Here is an 18,865-nt window from a genome sequence, read left to right on the forward strand (position 1 = left end):
TTTTTCTTTTTTTTGTATGGGAAAACTGCAAAGATACACTTATTAAATTATGAAAAAGTAATCAATTTATAAAAAAAATAAATAAACAAGATAAAATTTAAAGAATACAAAAGAAAAATTAATAAACATACATTTTTAATTAAATCACCAAATAATATACACAAATTAACAACTGATTCTAACCTTTTCCCAGTTTCGGTGGTTTCGTATCAGATCTAACAAATGTCTCATCTACAACGTTGACATGAAGGATGCAATGTTATTAAAAGCAGATTATGAAGATGAAGATGATGATAATGATCATAGGTGGTAAATTATTGTTGATACATATGATATTGAAGGGGAGCACGGTAAGCAAATAGAAGGGGTCCAAAGATAGCGCAAAACAATTAAAAGCAAAGCATTAATATACATACATACATACATATGGTACACAATAAATACAATAATATATACGTATATATTATATAAACAGACATATAAAGTATAGCAGATATAAACAAAGCTATAACCTTCAGAATAAAAAAAAATAAAAAAACACTAATATATAGTTAACAATAAAATTGAATAAAGTATTTTCTAACATATACTGTAACAGTTTACTTTTTTTCAAAAAAAAGTAGGAAAAAAATAATGAGCCTTTGTTGGCTTTATATCCTTCGAGGTTTTTCACTTAATGACAAAGTAAAACTTGGAAATTTGGATCGGACTTTGTGGAAAAGCAAAAGATTTTTGAAAAATAAGTAAAATAAAGTGATTTTATTAGGGAAACACTTTGAATTTACCTTTACAAACAGAACCCACAATTTGGTAATCTCTGATCATAAAGGTTCCCTTTATCCTTTATTTTCTTATCCGGCTAGTAATATAAAAATAATAATGCAGGATCTTTCAGAAAAAATATAAACACTGCTTTTATTGTACATACTTTCATTATTGAGAATAAAAGGTCTGACTTTAATTCAGTAAATTATAGCTAGTCATTCACATTTCTTTACCAAAATACACTTTTAAAAGTATTTATGCTTGAGAGTATTAATAATAATAGCTTATTGAATCATTAACTATTTATTTTTGTTTTATTGTTTGCTTCTCCATCTCCCCTTTAGTTATCCACAACATCCACTGAAATAAATTTCTGTTTGGGAAGCTGGAATCAATTGTTACGGAGAAAGTAAAAACAGAAGGTTAAGCTTAATTTATTATTAACCTTACCTATTACGCTATTTAAAACAAACATACACCACACACACACATATACATACACATATCTACACAACATAACACAAATAATTACAGTTGATAATAGCATCAACTGATGCTAGAGAATAATGTAAAATTTATCTTTTATAAGTGACTATAATTGGGCAGTCAGACTATATTAGATGCTGAAGTAAAATAAATTAAATGTCTATAGTAGTTTGTTACATTGGATTTGTAATTGTCAGTTTTTAATTAATTGTAACAAAACCTACCTCATGCATATTCAAATTCATGAAATGCAAATTACAGACCTAAAATTGATTAAAATACACTTCTGCAGAAGCTTCTGAAGAAATATTAATGATCCTAAATGTAGTCTCAGCTGTTCAGAACTAAATGAATCATCTTAACCTGGGTACATACCAGGTGTTTTTCAGTTGGAGCATTTACTCTCTATGCATTTGGATGTACTTATGTATTATAAAAATTTATTTATTTAAATTAAAAAATATCAAATTTGGTCATTAAAATCGTCCAGCAAACTTTGATAGAATCACTTTATGAAATGGTCAAACATACTGGGGGTTATTCTAATGACTGATATCTGGGTCTAGGTCAGTATATTCTGAGGAAGGGTTAAATTGTTTCATAAAGAAATTTTCTCTTATACAATTACATTCAATATGTTTCTGTACACAAAACTGTATTTGTTTTAACAGCCTATTAAATTTAATTATAATGATTATTATACACTATAATTAAATTATTTTTTTTTAATATTATATTATTTATTAGACATTTTAATATAATTATTTTAAATAAAATTAAAAAAAAAATTAAAAGAAAAATTCCTTACATGAAATACTCAGTGAAAAAAATAATTATTTTTCATATGAACAAAATATTAGTTTTTATTAATGGAGTATTCCATGCCACAATTTTTTAACTAAGTATCTAACAACAGTCTAAAATTTAAGAACATGCACAAATTTAAAAAAAACTTAATTTTTGTTTTAAGTCTACTAAAATATGTCATATCATTATAATTTTGTAGGTACACTATTAGTAACATACAAAAAGAATAACTTAACAAGCAGTAAGGGATTTTGAAAAATTTAATAATTTAAAAAAACAAAATGATTTTATCTTATTTATTTTTTACATGAAAACAAATGTTTTTATTTTTAAATTATAAATCTTCTGTCAACCAGTCTATATGTATGATTTAGAATAAATATACATGATTTAAATTTAACTTGTATATTTTTTTGATAAAACGGAATATGTATAAACACAAAAGTAAAAAGTTATTTTTTTTAATTGTTAGAGTACTTTATTTATTTAGAAAGTAATTAGTCTTAATAACCACTGGATTTCTTTGTTTATTTCAAAATATTAGTCATTTTAGATTTTCACAGCACCCAAGGGTACCAAATAATTACTTCTTTGGTGATAGTATAGAATTCATCAATCTTTTTTTTAGAATCTGTTAGTAAACAAAAGATACAACATAAAAACAATCAAAGAAATCAAACATAACCTCTCAATCATCCTTTTAAATTTTATTAATATGATTAATAAAAAGTAATCATTAATTAAAAGAGAATTCAGAACAGTTCAGTAGTGGAAAAGAAATTTATTACTGGAAATATAAACTTTATAAAAATAAGTAACATATAAAATAGGATATTTATAAAATAAAACTTATATGCTAATAGACTTTTTCTCAAAGTTCATTAAAGAAACAAATTAATACAGATAGAAAAATATGGTCTAAAAATAATATATAATAATTTAAAAATCAAGGAATTAAACCATATGTCATTTTTAGCAGTATTCTTAAAACTAAGAAGCCAATATAAAAGCATTGGCACAATGTATTTATGTAGAAGCAATATTAGCAACTGAAATTCAAAATAAGATTATTGTTTAAAAATATTAATGTCTGTAAATTGAACTAAATTTGAATATAATTTTGTTGCTTCAAACAAAATAATGTAGAATACTGCAGTTACAATAGATTAGAATTTAACAATAAATCATTTTTAAGTTAACATTAAATTTTAGATATTTTTTGTTTAAAAGAATCCTGAAAAATTTATTTTAATTAAAAAAAACTCACCGGGCAATGAAGCTGAACTTGAGCTGGAATGTTTGTCATAATCATCATTAGCTATAAAGAGGAAAAAGCAAACACAAAAGCAAAGAGGTTAGGTTAGGCTAGGTTATACAAGCAACAGTTTAGTATATTACAAACAACACCACCATGTGATTACAATAATATTAACAGAATAGGAGAATAGTTTTAAATGATAGCATCCTTTTTTTGGCTGAACCTAGACTATAAGCTATATTATTATTGTACACTAAAACTAATAATTGGTGTAGTCTTAATCTAATGCGTAATTGATCGTATAGTATATTTAAATTACCATAAATCATGCAGTACATATAAAAATAACTAGTATTGATTTTATGTAATTTAATAAATTATATGCATAATTTATATTTATAATTGCATAATACGCAAGAGAATAGTACTAATAAAATAATTTATTATAATTGTGAATGAGGCATATTTTTATTACTAAGTACTTCTAAGAGATAAATAAATAAATATGTATATATATAATCAATTACTGTAATAAGTTTGGAAAACAAAGTGTCTAAAGTTGAACAGAATGAAAAATTATCAAAAATATCAACTGTATATCCTATTGAAACTCTTCTAAGTTTGCCATTTTAGTGCTGAATTTAACATGGAAAGGGAGGTTTTAATAAATTTAAAAGATTAGTTTCTTTGCTGTTAGAAATAAGGAAAAAATCAAATTTCTTTATTAAATTTAATTCAATCTACTATTTAATTTACAGAAAAAGAGGCAACTATCTTCATGAATTTTCTTCTTAAAATGGAATAAATATATTACTTCATTAATAAATATAAATATATTAAACACATTATGTTAATGTGTATATTTAATATAAAAAATTACTCATAATTTCATTAAACTACAATTTTTTACATTGAAAAGACTACCAGTTGCATTAACATGAGAACTGAGATAAGAAAAAACAAAGAAAGCAGGAAATAAACTTAAACAGGGCCGCTTGAACACTTTTATAATTTCTTCAGTTTATATCAGCCCAAATTTTAATATCATTTTTCCAAAATGGTACTATTTTTTTTTTACAAAAATTTGTCCAAGGATACATTTTAGAGCAGATCAAATGGTTAACCAGAAATGATATTTTTAAATGAATACTGGTTTTTTGTTTAGTACAAGAAATCAGTTCCATTGCCTGTCATCTGTTTGTTGGCAGTATCTACAATCTGATTTCTCCTACTTCATAAAAAAACCACATTCTTCAAATAAAAATAAAATATCCCTACAGCTTACGCAATTTTCCCCAAATATAGTACTGAAGTCGTGTCTAGACTTAATTCCATTTTTAAAGTAATACAGCTACATAAATTAGTTTATACATCTACAATACTGATCCGTCTCCTAAATTTATCACTGAAAAACTGAAATTTCAGAAAAACAAAACTAAAATATTACAAAATGTTAGAATGGTTTATGAAATAAATAGTAATAATCCATACATTCATTATTAAGTACTAACAAGTGAAAACAGCCTTCATTTCTAATACGAAAAGAACAAACAAAACAGCCTTTTTTCTTTTGCTGCTTCAATATTGCATTATTAAAGCAGTTCAGTTTAAATGTGCACTATTTTTATTAAAATGTATTTTAATAATGAATAATTTTTAGTAATTATGAGCAAGTATTAAATAACGCTTTAACACCCAAAAAACATAATTGTTTTTAAACATAAATGACAATAGACAATATTTTTTGGTATTATCTTTTTTATAGAAGTCAGTAGAAATGAGAATTATACTAATAAACATTGATAACTTTAAAAATTAATGTTTTTAGGTTAATTAATATGTTTGTTAGATTTGTGAATTAATTCTTGAGAAAAATTAAATGATCACTTTGGCTATTAAATAAAATAAATCGCGCATAGTTCCCAAATAATTGCAATTTAAAGTTATTAATGCAAGTGCTACACATCCCTTACAAGAAATTCTTGTTTGTGCCATATTGTATCCGTGCATCACTCTGATTATATGAAAAGTAAATCATCTAATCTAGGTTGAACTATCCTAAAGGAGGTAAAAACTGGCAGAAAGGACATTTCTCATGTCTTTTATTCTAAAACAAAATTTTTTTTGTAAGCATATTCTAGGAGTTGCTAGAACTCTACTTTTTACATAAATGAGGCAACTAAGACAAAAATATGAAAATTGGAGAGAAAAGAAAGTGTGGCCGACAAATGCTATTAACTTGAATTCGTTTTAAAGTTTGTCTTCCGCTAGTCATGCAAGTTGTATTTATTAGGTATGCTTGACTTTTAACTAACGTTGAATTCATAACAAGAATATGTTGTTTTATTACCATTTTTATTTTATTAATATAATGTACAAAACAGAAGAAAATCTTATCGCTTAAAGTAGTAATTTTGAAGCTCATCATTATGACTAGAAAATGTATAAAGCATAAAATTATGCACAATAGTGCTTAAATATCATTTTCATTAAATTTGTTCATATAAAAGAGATGTTTTTGGAAGAAATTAAATTATTTATAGCTTTATTTCACTAATTTTTTCAACATTATCCACTGTATTGAATGATTTTTAAATATAAAAATTTCAGGTTAATACATGTCTAGTAACATTACCAAGTGTGTAAATATGAAACCGGAATTTGCCCACAGGTAGCCCTAGCTGTCAATGTAGTTACCGTCAAATCGCATCATTGACTCCATTTTCTTTCTTTGACAGCTGACAAAGATTTTCAACTCACAACAATACAAGTTTCATACAACAGCATAGTTTTAATTAGCGTTGAACATGTCGAGTTTTGTACCTACAAACTACGATTTGCAGATAGCATTGATTTTCTGTTACCATTTAGAAAACTGCTGCAGAATCGCTTCAAATGCTTGTCAAAGCTTATGGTAGCATGCTCTTGGTAAATCACAGTGCTTTGAGTGGTTAAAAAAAAAAAATTTGAAAGTGGTGATTTTTACGTGAGAAACAAAGAATGTGAAAGACCACCGAAAAAGTTAAGACAGTGAATTGCATTAATTGTTGGATGAGGATGTTGCTCAAATGCAACAACAACTCACGGATCAATTAAATGTAACACAAGAAGCCATCTCCATATGTTTGAAAGTCCTGGGAAAGATCCAGAAGATGGGAAAATGGGTTCCACATGAATTGAATGAAAGACAGCAAGAAAACTGAAAAACCACTAGTAAAATGCTGTGCAGGTACAAAAGAAAGTCATTTCTCCATCTAATTGTGACAATGATGAAAACTGGATATATTTTGAGAATCCTACGCGTAAAAGATCATGGGTAACTCCAGGCGAAATTGTAACATCGATTTCAAGGCAAAGTCACTATGGAAAGAAGACAAGGCTCTGTGTTTGGTGGGATCAGAAGGGTGTGATCTATTATGAGCTGCTAAAACCAAATGAAACCATTAATACTGAACAACATGCTACCAACAACATATAATCAATTTGAATCAAGCATTGGCCTGAAAAATGAACAGAATATAAAAAAAACAACACAAAGTGATTTTGCTTCACGATAATGCACCATCACATCCAGCAAAACGGGTCAAGGAAACGATTGAGGCGTTCAGTTGGGAAATACTTGTGCATGCGGCTTACTCACCAGACTTGGCTCCATCCGACTACTATTTATTTGCATCGACGGGACACGCAGTTGCTGAGCAACGCTTCACTTCTTACGAAAATGTATGAACAAGGTTCTATGACTGGTTTGCCTCAAAAGAACAACAGTTTTTTGGCATGGCATTCATAAATTGTTAGAGAGATGGGAAAAATGTAGTGCTAGCGATGGACAATATCTTGAATAAAATATTTTTTATCATTTTCATACAATAAATGTGTATTTTCTATACAAAAATTCCGGTTTCATATTTATACACCTGGTAAATATCACTGTTTACTATGTTATGCAAATTTTTCTCTAGCTTGAACTTAAAAAAAAAAAAATAATAATAAAAATATAGAGATCTCTTTATTTTATTTTGTTGGAGTTAAATGAACTGATCGGCTGGTACACACTAAATTAGTCATTAGACAAAATTACGGTGTAGATAACTGATCTAAAGTCTATGGGTACAGGCAATAAAAATTGTGAAAAGTAACATATGGCATTAATATTTGTGAAAATGAAATTATTATCAAACAAAATAATATATGTATCATTTTTATGACAAATATTAAGTAGATAATTTTTAAGATTTTTTTTTAAAAATCTTTATTGCTGCTTGCTTACATGTATTCATCTGACTATCTGTCTATTGGATGAAACTGTTTAAAATCTATTTCAGCTTTCTCAATTTTTTCTTCTTTATCCCTTTACAAGACTATATAGTTCATCAATACCAAGTACAAAGTATACACACATGCCTTACAATTTTTTTTATCATTATTTTTTAAATAAGAGTTGTTAATCAGCAAGAATCCAAACTATTTAGTAATTTACATTTAACATTAATTCTGAATTATTATATAATATACACTTTACATTACGGAATAAATTTAATAATTTACTTAAATTATTACTCTTTTTAATCCATTTTTAATATTTATTATTTATATATGTCTTTAAACATGGATACTATACACCAAATAGAAATATGCTTAATGGCAAAAAGAACACCCAAATTTACATGTGAATTTGAAGATAGAAATTCTGAAAAAAATATAATAGATTCAACAATACAAAAATAAAACCATTGGACAACAACATAAAAACACTTAATGAAATTGAAAAATGAAATAGGAATTACACCTAGTGTTACATGTTACACATATATTATGTATCAAACAAGTCTGTAAATTATTTACTTTTTTCGTTATTAAAGGTTATTTTCATATAAATAATTTAAATATTCTGTATAACAGAATAACCACATAAGTAATGTGTGTAAAAAGAAAACCATAAAATATCTTCCACATTAAGTAAGTACCTAAATACAATAATGATAAAATAGAATCTAAAAGAAAAAATATATATTGTTGTATTTGATGAAAATGAATAAATTTTCACATGATGTACTGAATAGTGATATTTGTCTTCATTTACTGTTTACATACATCACATTTATGTTATGTAGTTTAAAAGAAATTTTAAAATATAAATATTTATTCTTGAAGGTACAAAAATTAATTAAATAATTAAATTTATACTGTTCTACAACACATATAAGAATATACATGAAATACATTTACTTAAGCGTCAACTGTTTAGGAAAGTGCAACAGAACTTTTTTTTTTTACATGACAATGTTGAAGTTACACGTAGTTTAGCAATAAGGAAAAAATTGAGTAGAAATAACACAATTAAACAAAAATAAAAGTATAAAATATATAATTTACATGTTTTCGAGTGTATATACTATGGTATAATGTGTGAATAATTAACATATATTACATTTTTAAACAGAAATGTGAGTATAGGATGACATAAGTCATGTGCAACTGCAAACAGAACGTAGATGTACACAACTTGCAACAACATTACAGAATAACAGCAGATTAAACATTTATTACTTATTGTACAATTTAATTATAGGCTACCAAAAACATAATGGGATATTTTAACTTCCTACCTAGTCAAATACCGTAAAATTGTATAACTACAACTGAATTTAAACAAATTAAATAACTGATTAAGAAAAATACAATAAATACAATCGATACATACTTTCTTAGAAGCTGCAAAACGCATCTGTGACGTGCTAGTAACAGTTATTAGAATATAGGCAGATCCTTATCAATATTTTACAAAGGATTTATAAAAGAACTAAACACTTTCACTTCTCCAACTAAAACTCTTTTAGTACCATTTTACAGTAATTCTTTACAGTAATTATCATTGTTGGAAATTAATAGTTTTTTTCATATTTCTATCTTTAAAATTCAGACTGTCTAAATAATTTCTATAAAAGACCATAATAAAAAGGCATTCTACTACAACAACTATTTACTAACATTTTTTTCTCAGGTTACCTAAAATTAAGTTTAATCACTGAATTATTAAACGTACATGATAATAAATTGCATGTATTCATTTACACAGACCAGAATTAAATAATATAAAAAAATTTTTAAAAGATCTACAATGCCATAGTGAATTCTATATTAATAATAACAATTATAATTATAGTAAAAAAACAAACTAACTTTTGATTGGTAGAAACATATCCTACACAGAAAAATGTTATTTTAATATTCCTCTGATATATATTTATTAAAATTATAACTTTCTTTACTAATAAAATTTAATAAATTAGATTCTGAAGAAAATAAATGTTAAACTTAAAACTGCATCAGAGTCAATAAAATTACTTTTTAGCATTTCTTTAAAGTAAAACTATTACACTATGTCTACGTCTTACCAAGTGGAATCCTTATAAATTTTCCTAAATCTAATTAATAATAATAATAATCATCTTGGAAAAATTTCACCCATTTTTCTAAATAATGACAAAAAATAAACAGTCAAATAATTGGTAGATGATTAGAGAATAAGGTATCTATCTGACTAAAATAAAATAAAATATATCTTTTTAATATCATACATAATAAGTTTACTTTAATAAAAGTGAGATACCAAATTATACATTCTGTAATCTGCAACCGACTATTGATCTTTTAAAAAGTGACTTACCATTTCTGTAGTTTGGACCACTACCAGGAGGAACTTGTAAAAATTCACGAGGAGTTGGTGTTGGTGCTTGAGTTAACGCTTTCTGAACAAGTCCAGTCAAGTTGGCCAATTGTCGTTCCATATGTTCAACCCTAAGTCTGCACAAATCAAATCAAATTCTTGCATCATCATACATTAATTTTTAACAGAATCTATTGTAAAGGTATATAAATATATTTATCTAATAAATGTATTATATATACTATGTATAAATATTATATTATCATGCATTATATTATAAAGCTGTATAAAACTATTTGTATAGCGTGAGAGAAAAGTATTGGAACCCTTGTTTAACAATGAAGCTATTTCAGATATAGGTAAAAAACTTTGCAGTGTATTCAATAAATCAATCACTCAACCTTTTGCCATTATATGTGGAATTGTTCCCTCTTGGGAGGCTTCAGGAAGCCAACAATTTTAAATAGCAGTACCAATAGCACATTTAATTTAAAAATTGTAAGATAAGAAACATAAAGTAAAAAATTGGATTCTCTATCCAAAATAATGAAGGTACTGCCAATCAAATTCATCCAATTTTCATAATCTGTTTTAGAAAGTGAGAATCTGTATATATTAGTACATTTTGCACTAAATTTCTGCAGTGAATGTAGATCATTTTTTGTGACATTGTAGAATATTTTATTAAATGTTACAAACTTTTAATTTAACACATATGTTTAAATTGTATTTCTTCTGTTGTTTGACAGTGTACCAGCTGGGTTAAACAAAAGATGGCTCTATATTATGCAATTATTTTTCCTTAGCATATTCTTGACCGCTTCCTGAATTATCTTTTTTAAGTCACTGTCTAATGGATTTTGATAAACAATAACATGATGTCATTGTATAGAAAATAATCTAATGATGTATTTTCGTAGGATTTGAACAGCTAAAAAGGATACCTGGCATTCTTTCATGCAAGATCAGGGTAATAGGGATCCCTGGGGTGTTGTCTACAAGGTTTTGGGACATGGGGTGTAGTCTACAAGGTTTTGGGACATAAATGAAAGAAAGACGTCCTTCTATCTGCTCTTTCGACCTACAAAAGATGTACTGACTGATAGAATGGAAATATTGTGCACTCTGCTGAATGATTTACTGCCATATGATGATGTGGAGGGTGAGTGTCAGTATCATCTGCATGTTAGGCATGAGGTCACTTCTTTTTGTTCAGGTATTGTATCATTGGAAATTACAGAGAATAAGGTGCGACAAGTTGTTTGCAGTTTTGCAAGGCATAAGGGTCCTGAGCATAAGGTTCCTTGTTCGCTCGTTGGGCATAAGTGTGGGTGAAATAACAAAGGTTCTGAATAGAATGTTTTTGCAGGCTATTTTCTGCTTCGTTGGAAAAGAGGTGTGATTAAGCTTCTGTTTAAAGGTGGTGACAAGGATACTACTGTGAGTTCATCATACAGGTCAGGTCTCTGACACTTCTGCCAGTGCTTGGCAAGATGTTTGAGAAGATGCTGTATTTGCAGATTAATGGAAGGTTGGCCTCACAAAATCTCTTGATGGAGGACCAGTATGGTTTTTGACCAGGAAAAAGTACAAAGGATGCAATTTTAAAAGTGATTGACAAATCGTTACTAACTCTTGACTATGCGTATGTCCTGGGTACATTTTTGGATATATCTGGGGCATTTAACAACTAGTGGTGGCCCTCTGCCTCGCAACAATTACAACAGCGGGCATGTACGTGTGATCAAAGGGTTGCTACAAAGTTACTTTTGTAACCGATATATGTTGTGCTTCATGATGGTGGCATTGAGGTAAGTAAGATGCTGTCCAAATGGTGTCCCCAAGGCAGTGTGCAGAGCCCTCTGCTTTGGATTGCGGATTAACTCTCTCATGCGGTTGAGGTTGCCCAGCGGATATGGTGTCATTGCTTATACCGATGATGGGCTTCCGCTGGTCAAGGAGACTTGTAGAATGAGGTTAATTTCCAGGCAACTAAGCTTATAGAGTACTAGAGATGTGGAGCAATCAACACAAAATGGTATTTAGCCCTCAGCACCATGATGATGCTGAAGGGATGTTTGGTCACTACGCAACATGCAAATGTTTCAATGACCAGCCATCCTATTTTTTATTTCTTGTGGCAATGGTATTTGAGTGTACTTCTTGATGAGAATTTCAGAATTAAGAGGCACTTTCAGAGTGTTGCTAAGAACGTATGAATGTTTTGTGTTGTAAGAACGTATGTGATGTCTTCTTCGACATTTGTATGGTCCAACCCGACTGAGGTCTAAATTTTAAAACAATGAAAACTTTGTATAAAGGTGTATGCAAGGCAATTATGGTTAACATAGCACCTGTTTGGACAAACAGAATGAGGTATAAAAGCTACTGTGATATAATTTTGAGGGTACAGCGTCTCCTGTTACTTACTGTGATGGAGGACTATTTCTCATGAGGCAGTTCTAATTATTGCAGGTGTTAAATCGATCATTATGTTGAAACGTCAGTTATGTTACCCTATGAAGAAGTCGGGTGAACTGACTGCACAGCGTGTTCAGGAAATGGAGGAAGTTTTTGGTATTTGACAGAACAGGTGAGATGAGATGGCAGATGGGAGGTATACGCACAGTATCTTTCCAGACATAAGGGTGTTGAGAGTCGCCTCGTGGATTTCCCCGAACCGGTATGTGGCTCAGTTCTTTTTGGGGCATGGTGCATTTCGGGACAAGCTGGCTCAATTTGGCTTGACTGATGTGGGTCAGTGTCATCAATGCTTAGTACTGGATGGTGCATATCATGTGCTGTACATCTACTCAAAATATGAGTTTAGGCATGAAGAGGTGGTCAGAGAGCTTGAGAGTATTGGTTCGAGTCTGGATCTGCAGGCTAACTGAAAAGTTAGTGATGAGTAATGCATTATTGAAAAATTTTTAAGGTTTTTGGTGCTTAAAGGACTGTAAGGATGTTTGGTATAGAACAGTAGTCTGGGTCGCTAGGGTCCTGTTTGATGCTTTTCCGCCAGAGTAGGTGCATTCAGCAATTGTGCCTGGTTGTTATTTGGTATGTTTGTGGGTTGATTATCAGTAGGCCAACTGAAATATTCTCCTTTTCAATCCCATTTATAATTCAAATAAATCCAGAATAAAAACAAATCTTGAAAAGTATAACAGTACTATCACTGTGTAAATAGTTTCTCGGTAGTCCATTATTAGCAAACCTAAAGAATCAGCATAATTATCAAAAGAATCTGATAGAAAAATTTATCATTCTTATAAAAATTTGGCTATCTTGCCATGTAGTGAAGTTTTAGTTTACTATTAGCATCTACAGATGATTATCAATTAAAACTAACAATGAATATTTTTAATTGAGAATTTATTTTAGTTTATTTAAATTAAATAAACCAAAACTGTTGCTGCAACAGTAATAATCAAATAGTGTAAGAAAGAAGCAGTATTAAAAAAGGGAGTCAGACAAGGATGTTCCCTCTCCCTCCTATTTTTTAAATCTTTACATAGAACTAGCAGTTTATGATGTTAAAGAACAGTTTAGATCCGGATTAACAGTGCAACGTGAAAAGATAAAGATGCTACGATTTGCTGTCGATATAGTAATTCTAGCTGAAAGTAAAAAAGATTTAGAAGAAACAATGAATGGCATGGATAAAGTCCTATGCAAGAACTACTGCATTAAAGTAAACAAGATCAATTGTTAAATAACAAAATATTGTAGAAATAAAGAAGAAGGACCAATGAATATAAAAATAGGAAGAGAAAAGACTACGGAGGTAGAAGAATTTTATTTGGGAAGTAAAATTACTAAAATTGGACGAAGCAGGAACAACATAAAATGCCGAATAGTATAAGCGACATGAGCTTTCAGGCAGAAATATTTTTTGTTTACATCAAAAATTAATTTAAAACATCAGGAAAACATTTTTGAAAGTATATGTTTAGGGCAAAGCTTTATATGGAAGTGAAACTTGGACAATCAGGGTACTGGAAAACAAAAAATCAGAAGCTTTTGAAATGTGGTGCTAAAGGAGAATGTTAAAAATCAGAGGAAAAAAAAAATTTTTTGGGGGAAAAATCAATACAAAGTTTTGATAAAACCTGTAATAAAATTAATTTTAAAATTAAACAAACAGTATTTTTTTTATATATAGCCTATCTACATTTATTCCAAAATGTAATTTCAAGATAACAATTGTATATTATGATGACACACTCATCAGGAGAATTCACTTCAAAGATTTTATTAACTATTATTGCTGGTGATGAAAATTATACATTTTCAAGATAAACCAAACTGGAATAAAATGGAGGTGTTTTGCTAGTATATAAATTGTTTACAAACATTGCTGACAAGTAGCTATGTATTTTTGTACATTAATATATATCCCCATATTTTTTGGGTTTGACACATTGTTGACTAGAATAATTCAGATGAGCACATTCAGTCACCTACCACACAAATTAGATTAGTTCCAAACAACTCCAACCTGGTCGAATGGTTGAAAAGTTTTTGGAGGGCAGACAATTCATAAATTTAAAAGTTGTCAAGCAGCGGTCGAATAAACAGGTAGCAAAGAAGTATAATACAACTACTTTAAAAATACTTCAATGAAAAATAAAAATACTTCAATGTCAGCAGCAGTTTTATGGATAAACAGCTGAAGTATACAGTTTTACTGAATAGATGTTTACTTGTAACATTTTTTAATAATTAAACAATCTTTACTTTCAAGACGCCTCTTGTATTTAGGATATGGTAAAAAATTAATAATATTTTGAACTCTGATCGCTTTCATAAAGAATTGTTGGAGGGAAGTAGAGATGAAAACAAGAAAAGCTATGCGAAAGGAAGTCTACCAAGAATAGTATACTTCATAGCAATATAAAATCTGGAGTTGAAGAAGAGTTCTGTTACACTGCTATAAAACATGTTCCTTGAAGGAAAGAGTTAAGGAGAATATTGATGGTTTTAAAATGTATGTTTGACAGAAGGTGAGAATAAAATAACTGAACAGAAAAATAAACTGTACTAAAGACGATTAAGTAGAATAGTTTTATATACAGTCCAAAGGAGAAGGAAAATATTTTGGGCATATATTCAGAAAAAAACAGATAATAAAAATCATTGAGGATACAATGTAGGAAAGAGAAAAAAGGAGAAGGAGATTTTAACTGATAGACAGTGTTAAAAGAGTAGAATTGTTAACGAAGAAGCTCTAGGAGTGGAGCAGTAAAAAATCCAGGACTGGAATGTTGTAATAAATCTGCTAGCTGGGGGAATATCATATGAATATCTTTCAACAAAGAAAAGTTTTTAATATTTAGCTTATAATTTTAACATAATCACATTTTTAAAGAATGTACATTATCAAAGTAAAATTGACTTAACTTTGCCCTTAGAACTTTTCTTTAAAAAATACCACAGCAATTGCAAAGGATTCCTTAAAATGATGACTAATTCACCATAGTACAAAGTATTTTCATTCTAAATACACAAAAGATCAAATGCAACTACATAAATACATACAAATATATATTTATTAAATTAGTTGAAAACAGATAAAAATAGTAACTATTTTATTTTTATTACAGTATGTATATTTTGAAAAAAAAAAATAATTTCGGGCAGAGGATTATGTATGCAAAACATGCTCATCATTAATGGGAATAAGTTGAAACTTTACACTATCTCACTAAAAAAAAAATATAATTTTATGTAAAAATTTGTATTAATGATGTCTATATTAATTTTATATTATTTTCTACCAATATAGTAAATATAATGATATTCATTTCACAACAGTAATTAAGCTGTTGTAAACAATTTATCACTTCACTCATACTCTCTTAGTGGAAAATAAATAATATACAAGTAAGTATAAAAATCAGACAGTCATTTCAACATGTTTAACATATATATTTATAAATATATACTAGAAAATATACTGAACAACATAAAAAGCAAAAACATATTAATACAAATAAAGATATATTAAGTTTTATTTTATTATAAAATAATTTTCTGTTAATTTTTATTAACAAAGAATAGAGATAAATAGAACAAAAATTACGAATAGAGTTCTTAATAAAATTTTAATTTAAAAATTATGATACTTTTAGAAATAATAAAATATTAAGCTACAATAAGCAATAGTAATTGGAATAAAATAATAATAATAAGCAATAAAAAAGGACTTACTTTCTAAATACTTGAAAAAAGTGTTTCAGAAGATCTTTTTGGAGTTACTATGGAGTTATCTCCTTTGTCGGAGTTACTGTGCAGCTCCTTTATCAGTGATCAGCTTTATCAACCACACTGATAAAGGATTAGAAAAATGATCTTCCAAGAGGTCTTTTCAGAGTTATTTTTCTCAAAAATGAATTTATAAAAACACATTTCCATTTATTTAGTAAATGATTCATTTAAAATTTATTTCTTTAATGACTACTTTTTAATATTATACCCATAATAATTGTGGCAATCAAGCTGTGACATTAAGTTAGTATTTTGAGCAATCTAACTCATATTACAAACAAAAAATCTGCACAAGGATATGTGAACAGATCCAAGCAAATTAAGCATTCTAGATCTTTAAAAATTTTCATGCATTACCATAAAAAATTGAATCGGTTTAGTTTTAAAAGGGGATGTGTAGTTGTGAGTGTGGAATAATGAAAGCAATTCAGTCAGAAATGTTGCACGGCATAAATCATGCGATTCTGCAGAGTACAATAGAAAAACAATGTAGAATATTGTCAAAGTAGGTGCAAAGTAACTGTACAACATATAACACAAAAATAAAATTAAAAGCCTAATTGTTAAAACGTTAAAGAAAAATAAACTAAAGTACAATTATGCAGTAAATAGAAATATAATAATAAATATTATTAAGTTATGCTAATGGGAGAGAGAAAAGAAAATCACAACCAAAATTTCAATATTTCTATTACTTATTAACAGTCGTACTTGGAGGCAACTGAATGGCAATTTAACTTGTTGGCAACTAAAACTAATCTAGATTTATAAGACTATGAAAAAAGTAATAAATTATGAGTGATTTTTGAAACAACTAAATAAATATCTGAGTGATAAATTGAGTCCAAATATAGAACCAAGGAAATACATTAAAAAAAAATCTAAAGAGAATGCTCCAAACCAAAAGAAAATGTAATTTAACTAAATCAAATTTTAGTTAGCTAAGAGCACCACTGTTATATCAGATTATCTTACAAGAATAGTTTTAATTAACAAATACAATACTAAACTCGTTGCAATAAGTGCGTCAGAAGGGCAGATTTCCAGTTTTAATTAAGAAAGAAAGGATGTTGCAATGTTGTAATGATTTTGAAAATAATATTGCTTTCAGCGTTTTTTTCCATGTTATATTTGTATTATGTATTCAAAACAATTAAAACTTCAAAACTGATTTTTTGGACACCAACCCCTTTCCATCATACCAAATCACATTTTGGATTATTGCAAAACTAAAATACAAAATAAAAGCTTTTTTTTTTTTAATGTAATTGTGGTCTTTTTTTTTTACAGACTTCTGGAAGAATAGTACAGGATATTACTTTTGGTAGTATGGTGGGAGTGGAAAGTGAAAAGGGACTTTTTTTAATGTTTTGAGGTAAGAAGAGAACAAAAAAAACTATTTACTTATATTGGGGTATATATAAGGAAGCTGTACATATTTAAGTACAGTTTTATAGTATTATAGTAGTAGCTGTTTTATAGTAGTGTTACAGTATTTATATAAACCCTAATTTAAGTGAATGGTATATACATAGCCTCCAACTAAATGAATGGTATTTTTTTACTCCTCATGTATAAGAATAGTGTATAAAATTTTGTGGCTCAAAAATCTCCAAAAAACTAAATCAACTTCATTGACATTTAATATGCTGTAATACATTATCTGAAGTTGTGCATGTGAAAATTTGAATAAGATTAGTTGAGTCGTTCTTGAGTTACGTTCAATTTAAGGCTCAAAAATCTCCAAAATAACTGGACCAATCTTCTCCATTATCTGCAACCACTGAATAAAATAATGTAATAAAACTAATGCTTGCATGAAAGCTACAGCTCCATTTAAGCATACATCAAATATGCTAGCTAGTAGCACACACAGTTTTATTGAAAGTACTATTTACCAAAGCTTTTTCTAAAACTTTTTTTTTACTTCTTTTTGTTTTATTTTAAGTATTAAGCTAATTTATTTGGTTTTTTGTCTGTATTATTATTGTTTTAATTTTAAAAATAATGTTTATTATACATTTTAACATAATTATCTTAATATTGAATGTATGCTTTGGAAATGTAGTTTTTATTAAACTATTCATTGGGCTAAGTGAATGATTTAATAGTGCATAATAGTAGAATTAAAAAAAGCTGAAAATGTATCCAAAAACCCTGTTTTTTTGCTCTAACTCTGGTTCCTGTGAACCCATTCCTTTGAAAATCTGTAGGGCTCAATTTCCAGTAGGTTTACATTATCCCACCAAGTTTCATCAAAATTGGTTACAATTTGCATTAAAAGAGCAGATGAAAAAATCTCAATCGTACATACATGTGTATAAACACTGAGCGCAGTGATTTCTAAATCTTTTGGGAATCTGCTAAAAAACTGACAAGGAGTTGTACAGCTGGATATTTATTCTATTTTCCTTATATGAATCAGAACCGCAATATATCAATGAGGGAAAGTGAGGGATTTAGACTTAAATAGTCTAGTTTACCAACTTTACAAACAGTCCTGCTGCTAGTAATCAAAAACATTAAATTTAAAAGTACAGTAAATAATTTAAAAATGTAAAAGTGTAATAAAAAAATGTGTTTTCTGCCCTCTATTTTTTTTGAGGAGG

General features: G+C 28.1%; 1 protein-coding gene across 4 annotated transcripts in view; it reads right to left on the minus strand.

Moving 5' to 3' along the window:
- Positions 1–18,865, minus strand: part of LOC142318776 (coiled-coil domain-containing protein AGAP005037) — a 1,329,051-nt gene that overhangs the window by 102,604 nt on the left and 1,207,582 nt on the right. For 3 of the 4 annotated variants that reach the window (XM_075355236.1, XM_075355235.1, XM_075355234.1), the window contains 3 exons: positions 9,987–10,123; positions 3,326–3,376; positions 184–231 (listed from right to left, as the gene is read on the minus strand). In XM_075355236.1, the coding sequence (XP_075211351.1) occupies positions 184–231; positions 3,326–3,376; positions 9,987–10,123 (236 nt within the window). The remainder of the gene's footprint in view (positions 1–183; positions 232–3,325; positions 3,377–9,986; positions 10,124–18,865) is intronic. The other variant, XM_075355237.1, reaches the window with a different exon arrangement.

This window comes from Lycorma delicatula, chromosome 2, assembly GCF_047948215.1.
Source record: "Lycorma delicatula isolate Av1 chromosome 2, ASM4794821v1, whole genome shotgun sequence".
In the NCBI taxonomy this organism is placed as follows: domain Eukaryota; kingdom Metazoa; phylum Arthropoda; class Insecta; order Hemiptera; family Fulgoridae; genus Lycorma; species Lycorma delicatula.